Source organism: Anguilla rostrata, chromosome 17, assembly GCF_018555375.3.
Source record: "Anguilla rostrata isolate EN2019 chromosome 17, ASM1855537v3, whole genome shotgun sequence".
NCBI lineage: Eukaryota > Metazoa > Chordata > Actinopteri > Anguilliformes > Anguillidae > Anguilla > Anguilla rostrata.
In genome coordinates this window covers 10,230,909-10,238,481 of record NC_057949.1, presented here as the reverse complement: position 1 = coordinate 10,238,481, position 7,573 = coordinate 10,230,909, and the positions used below count along the sequence as shown (strand labels likewise).

Genomic DNA, 7,573 nt, shown 5'->3' with positions numbered 1-7,573 from the left:
AAAGACCCACCCTTGGTCTACAGAGTATCTGTACACTGTGTCCAGCCTGGGCTGAAACAGTCTCTGCCTCCAAGAGCTTGCCAGGCTGTATTGTGGTTTAAACAGTACTGACACATGAACATAAACACAACAAAGAAAGGAACAATAACAAAGCTAACATAACTTCACAAGAATAAGTTTAAAACATTGCTTGTGTGTAAATGCTAGCATGTGTGCAGTGTGTGTGTGTGTGTGTGTGTGTTATATGTGCCTTGTTTAATGTGATCACCACAAAGCATTCTCCATTTTAAACCCGCCCCGAAGGGAACAGCTATATAACATCAGTTTTACTTTCACTTTCCCATAAATGCAGGCCTCTACTAGAACTGATAAGGATACTGTCACACTGTGGCACAACTCCCTTAAGTTTCTTTCTAGCTCAGATTTTATCTCTATGAATCTTCTATCTTTATGAATCTAAAAAACAAAAAACAAAACAAAAAAACTTTTGTTCAATTATGGATCTGATCCATTAGCTACATTAACACTAGCCAAAGTCCTCACACTTTTCAAAGCCATGGAAAAAAACTCAGTTGAACCCACAGAGAAAGAATTTGCTTCACCTTATCTGATGATAGTAGACTATGGTAGATCTCACTAATAAGTTGCTAGAATCAGCAGAACCCCTCATCAAGCCAACAAATCTGCTCTCCACTTTCCTGGAAAACTGACATAAATAAGAAAGCAACATGCCGTGCACTGTTTATTCTAACTCGTGCTAAGACAGGAAAGCCAAGTAAAAAATTTCTTCTTCTTCACCTTTCAGTTTCAGAATGACAAGAATATCCTACTTGACCATGTTACAGAAAAAGATAGGATGCTATTGGCCTCTTGTACATTCATAAATGCTGTGACAAACTATTACATTCCAGAAAACACAACTAAATAAAATGAAACCTTATGAAAACTGGAGTGTCAACAAACAAAAAATGCACCATCATGAAATGATACGAAACATACAAATGAAAACATACAGATGACAAAAAAAAGGTTGGGTATATCGCAATCCCACTGGCCTTAAAGTGCACTGTGGTTGCTGGGGTTTATTGAGATCGTCAGCTGGCTTGGCACCTGGGTGGCAGTCACCATTTACGCAGAAATGAAACTTGGGAGCCGGAGCCGCACAGAGACACTCGACTTCTGCGCCATGCCATTTCATCTTTACCCCGAGCTGGACCCACTCACCTACAGACACCCGTATCTTGGGCGTGCAGCCCTGCAGAACTAACTATTTAATACAGTCTATATAGTATAATATAGTAGAATACTATACAGTTTATATAGTATAAAAATATAGTACAGAGAGATCACACCATTCAGATAAGGTGACCTCACTAGGAGTAACACTGCAGTCTAATACTGACTTTACCACAAGAGCTGGAATTTTGGCCTTCTGTTAATATCACTGTGCTGCAGAATGGCAAACCAGGGTTCAAGACACATGTACAGCCTGGGGGTGGGGGTGGGGGAGACTACCGGAACAGATCACGGACCGGGGGGTGGGGGTGGGATGCAAATTCATTACAAATGAAAGGCAAATGTTTTTTGTTTTGTTTTTTAACCAATTACTCAGACCACACATTATATTGTCCAGTCAAGACCACACACCGGAGTTGTAGAAATTACTTGAAAGCTGGACATTTCAGGGCATCTATCAACCCTTGGGCTGCACCTCAAATTTGAACCAGAAAACTGAAAGGCTCAGTAAACAATATATTTACTAAACACTGTAAATATACTGTAAATATATTGTAAACACTGTAAAGCACTGTCCAGTGTGACTAACAACTCACATGAGATTGCATGGAACATGATAACAATTTATGCAACAGCTCATGATAGAGTACCTTCCACAGGTTAAATACATCTTATTAATACCTCGACGACAGCATATTAAATTATCCAGTGCAAAGTGATTGCTGTCAAAACTATATGGATAACAGCATCTGCTAAATGTCCAAATGTGTGGAACAGTTATGCATGTCATTCAAGTCCAGATTTGACACATTGCTGGCTAGGTACCATCTAGACTGCACTGTAAATGATTAGCTTAGATGGGCTGAATTGCCTGTCCTTGTCATTGTTATGTTGTATACAATATATTTAATAGATAATTATCTTTAGTAAACAAGGCAGCTGCACTGACCGGAGTGTAATAAAACTGTGGAAAACAGTGTCAGGTACAAGGCAAACCAGCAGTATAAAGTCATCGCCCCTCGCACTGCATGTTGGATACCTGATCTGTCTCAGTTCTGTAGAAATGAAACTCAAGGGACTAATTTGAGCCTGTAGAATGTATGGCAGGGAGGTCAGACTCAGTTCTGCAGGGTCACTCTATCTGGTGGTTTTTGTGTTTCAGTACTTAACATCGTTCATTCAAATGACTTATTGGGTAGAACACACCTTGTTTGTGATAGGTAATTTGGTAGCAAATTTAAAGGCACCGCCTAAAAGCAAAAGTAATGTGCCGCCTCAGCTTCCTGAATTTAAACACACCGTGTCCGTAAGGACACAACAGGAACAACCTGAGAAACAGGGAAAAAAGACGACTGGGGAACAGGTCCTTAAACCACAAGCGTGTTGGTTAGAATCGGGCGGGGCATCGTTGAGAATTTCTGCAGGAAGATTCCTGAATATGACATTTTTACTGGAGAATGTAGATTGCACAACGTAAATTGTGCAGTGTAACTTGAGCCCTGGACAAACAGAGGAACAAATGAATAACGTTAATCTAGCGGTGCTATAACCTGGCCGCACCTGACCAGTTACGTGAAACAAAACCAGTCGACAGAATTTGGTACGGTGACGTACTGGGGTAGGCTGCACAATCTGACTGCAAGTCTCGAGTTTTCGTATCTCAGATTCTTCCGTTCTCGTTTACAGAGTAGCCTAATTTTTCCTGGCTGCAGGGTGCAGGGGACGATTTGCGAACTGCAGCTAACATGAAAATATACCAGTCAGGTTCTTGGATAGGCCCGTGCTCAAGTAGTCTATAGCATACACTGGTTTCACTAAATTTCATTCGGCCGCTTGTAAAAGATTTTTTTTTCTTTTCTTTACCGCATCGCAGTTAAAACGCAGATTGCCCATTGTCTTTCTACGTAGTCTGCGCCGTTGTCGTATGGTATACGACAACCCGATTGCAACTCGATGTTGCAAAAAATGAATGAATTAATAAATAAAACAAACTCGTTGTGTCCCAGGGGGTAAAATGAAGACATTATTGTGAATACTCGCAAGTAGCCTAAACTGGCCGCCAGTTAACATATCTCTTGTGCTCAAATCTCATAGTAACGATAGGCCCTATTCCAATACCAAAAGTTGTCTTAAAAGCTTTTTAGCGATGTTATTTTACATGCACATACCACAGGAGAGCAGCACATGCGCCCAGAAAATAAGCTAGTGTGTTATTTTCGCACATCGATGTCTAATTAGGCTATACGGTTCCTTCTGTAGGCTATACTTTCATCTGCTGAGGGACAGGCATCATATTTTGTTCATAGTTTACAGTTTGGAGTATGCTGTAATTATTCTTCACCTCAAGTAGTAACACGGTAAATCATCATTAAGACACATAGTGTATATTGCTCTTCTTGTAGGCTACTGTGGCTGGAACAGGCGATCCAACTTCTTTGAGGATCTCGTCGAATGTGTTTTTTCCAGATGCATTCACAGAAATTTCTGGCATAATTCATTCGAGTGGTTCATGTTAATTTCTACGCAAAAATAAAGATAAGATTATTTTTAAAAAATCGATAAATAGGCTAGACTATGTATCACGTAGGGCTGCGTGATTAAGAATTCGACCAAAAGGGTGCACTTCATAGAAATAGTAAGGTTACAGTACCCCAAGAATTACCCCTGTAGTCATTCCCAAATAAAAAAACTGGTCACTACATAGGAAATGTTCGCCTATGTGTCATAGCTTTCAAGTCGCTAGGTACGTAGAATATTGTGTAGGCCCTACGTAGAATGGCTAATATTTTAGATTCCTTAGAAGTGAAACTTGGGGAACACCAGGATGAAAGAATTCGAAATTTAGCACGCCCCTGGTTTTGCAACCTATTCAGTTCTGTGAATTCAGTTTGTAAAACCGAAAGAGACATGTTTCCTGTAAACCACCTTGTCGTAGGAGGAGCCACTGAATACATTTAAGCCTGCGCGGAAAACGACACCAAATTCTTGCGAACCACCACAGAGGCAAGAAACCCCTGTCTTCATTCAACCTGAAACGAACAGCTGTGGATTTACAGTGTAGATGAAAACAATATCGACCACGGGTTTGTGGAAGTACCGCTCGAAGCGAATCAGGACCGCGCGCTCAAGGTCCACCTTCGGATTCGGCTCCAATCTGGAAAACAGAGTCATTTGCCAAGGCATTTCTAAACATTTCGGACGTTTAAAGGTGATTGTTATACATACATATTTATTTATTATTATTTTTTAAGTGTAATTGTTTTGGTGAATTTCTGCTTGCAGCTGTGCGTCGGTTTAATCGTTCAGTTTTAACATGGAGCGCAGGCTGATGCATTCTTATTTCCAAGGTTGTGTATGGCGGACGGGGGAACAGTTGGATTTTGTTGGCTTTTTTATCGCGTTATGACGCATGATCCGTCCTTAATTTCTTAGACTTAGATAAATATGTGGGAAATGGCGGACAGATGGTGCGCGGTGCAGTAGATGCTGTACAATAGTCATACATTCAATACAAAATATTCGCGGACGAAATTAAAAGCAAGCCTCCTTGGTGATTGCACATGAGGAATTGAACTGGGGAAAGGGTTGTGCAACAGGCAAAATCGCATTTTTGTCAGTAATTGTTTATTATTAATTAAAACATATTTATGTTATTTTATTTGTATTTTTTATTTGTTTTTTGTTTTTTTTGGGGGGGGGGGGGATCAATCGGTGGAGGAAAGCTACTGAGTGGATGAGACGGATTCGTCCCCCGTTATGAGGATCAAACAGAAATACAAAGGATCTCTCAGCGTAGTCTGTGTATGATTCTTGTTACGTTAGGTTTGCTTGTTGAATATCTTGGAATTTACAAAGATTTCAGCCAATCACAATCTAGTCGTTTTTCTGGACTTTCCCAGCCGTGCTATCTGTGCTTACATTTTTTGGATTTTTCTGAAAAATGCTGGATTCGTTTACTTCTGAACACCTGAGCTGGAATGAATATTTCCTAGTTTGTCCGGTCTTTCCTTTGTGTTTAAGCAATGCTCTCCCTTACAACTGGCATTGTACAGGAGGAATCTTTCATGTCTAGGAAGGACCAATAACCCAATATGTGAAGAGAACAGTTGCAATGCCATTGCCCCAAGCTGTCACCCTAATCGGCTCTGCTAACTTTGCCTTTTTCTTCCTGCTCTCAGGTCAGACATTGTAACCTGGCCGGGCTGGATGAGGGACGCTATGGGAGGCCGCATGGGCTGGCCCTCATTGTAGGATGGTAGCGCAGGGTGATGTGGAAGGCAATGCATCAGCTGCTCACACAGCACGACGCGACCGTCAGCCGGCTGACCCCTTGCCCAGCCGACAGGTCCGCCCCCACCCCCGGGCCCTGCCCCCGCCCTTGCCGCGCCCCCAGAACCCCGAGTGTCCCACGCACTTCCGCCCCTTCCGGAACGAGAAGGACTTCCGCCTCATCACCGCCACCAGCACCATGCTGGAGACCAGCGGATTCTACTGGGGGCCCATGGCGGTGGAGGAGGCCCACGCCCGCCTCAAGGGGGAACCGCTGGGCACCTTTCTGGTGCGGGACAGCCGGCAAAAGGACGTCTTCTTTACCCTGAGCTACCGGAGCTCCTCGGGGCCCGTCAGCATCCGGATTATCTTCCAGGGCTCCCGTTTCAGCCTGACTGGCAGCAAGGAATCCTTTGACTCTTTGTTCAAACTTCTGGAGCACTATTCCTCTCCGCGGAAGAGCCTGACCAGGCCGTACCGGAAGGTGAGGCTACGGTCTCTGCAGGAGCTCTGCCGCCAGAGAATAGTGGAGACGTGGGGCGGGGAGAGGATCCACAGCATCCCGGTCAACCCCATCCTCAAAGACTTCCTACTCTCATTTCCATTCCGTTTGTGAACAGTGCCGTCGGGTTTACAAAACAAAAGCATTAAACCTCGACCGGCACACACCACACAGGAGATACTTGACAGTTTTTGATGTTATATGTGGTTTTCTGCAATGTTATTTATTGTAAACCGCAACATTTCTTTGTAGCAGACTATGCATTTTCTGAGGAAAATACAGACCTTCTTATTGAGAGTTTACATGACGGTGAATGTATACACTATGCAGGAAATTACCATATCTTGCCCACCATGTGTCTGCTATGCAGGCGGAAATATTTTTCAGATACTGAAAAATAATTAAAACAGAAAATAAATACTGTTCCTTTTATAAACTTGTTAGCCTTTGTCTTTGCTTACGCTAGTTAATTGGGTCTAGCACGAGGTGCTACCAAGAGGACTCTCACTACACAGCCTTTGCAAGAAAATTATTTTTTACATTTAAGAGGTTAATGGAGGAAGACCTCTTGCACCCAGTTTCTAAGGGGTGTCAGAACAAACTATCTAAGAATGAAGGATTTATCAAGTGTTTTCATTAGAAATACCTTGATTCTACTGTACATGGCTAAGCCACAACAAAGAACAAGTTTGGTTTTGAAATTCTTAACGATTGGCTTTTTGCCTGTGCTTTTATTCTCCATCTAGGTCACATCAGATATATTTGCAACAGCACAGTTGGTTTATATTTGAGGTTTTCTCAGCTTTGGATCAGAAACCTTAAGAGGCGGCTGGTGACGTTTGTGAGCGCTGTGAGTGTTTCACAAGCAGGCCGTGACTGTGGCGATCGGTAGATGGAGAGGAATTGACATGCATCTGAAAGTGGAGCTCATGTCAGCCAGTAATCGCTTATGGTTTCTGGAGCCATTTACGATAAATGCAGCCAAAAGCAAACAGGATCTCATGTGAGGGAGGGGTAGGGGGTGGGGCTTGCTTCAGTGTCAGAAAGTGGAGATACCGTAAGTGTGTAGAGTTGATAGTTGCGATAGCAGAGGCAATAAGCACACCATATAACTTATACTTAAAGATTGATATCGATTGATATGAACCACAGTCCTCTGTGGCCCTCAGATTCAGTTAACAGTCATTTTTCTTTTAACATGAGCAGTTGTGTTACTAGTATGATGATGACTGTGGGTTGTCAAAATTGAACTTGTTTGAGGAACTGCAACCATGCACAAATGTATTAATTGATGACTGAGTACAAGCTAAAATTACATTACTTTTCTGGGAAGTGGGAAATGCGTTAAACAAAAATCTAATTCACATGAATATCAATACTAGACAATACATATAAAATAATCAATCAAGAGTAAAAAATACTCTGTAGAAAGCAAAATGAAAGACAATATTATCACTGTAGATATAGCTAGTTAAAAATATTTTCTTTTGAGTACCAATCACCTCAGTCATATGTTTTAGATAAAGCACATGGGTTTTATTAGAAGCTATTCCAAATGTGAAGTGT

The 7,573-nt window shown here is 42.0% G+C and overlaps 1 protein-coding gene across 1 annotated transcript; it reads left to right on the top strand.

Moving 5' to 3' along the window:
* The first annotated feature begins 4,008 nt into the window (after window positions 1-4,008).
* socs1a (suppressor of cytokine signaling 1a) lies at window positions 4,009-6,443 on the top strand. The gene is made up of 2 exons (XM_064315914.1): window positions 4,009-4,444; window positions 5,415-6,443. The coding sequence occupies exon 2, from the start codon at window positions 5,489-5,491 to the stop codon at window positions 6,119-6,121; it is 633 nt and encodes a 210-aa protein (XP_064171984.1). The 5' UTR covers window positions 4,009-4,444; window positions 5,415-5,488; the 3' UTR covers window positions 6,122-6,443.
* Window positions 6,444-7,573: the final 1,130 nt, after the last annotated feature.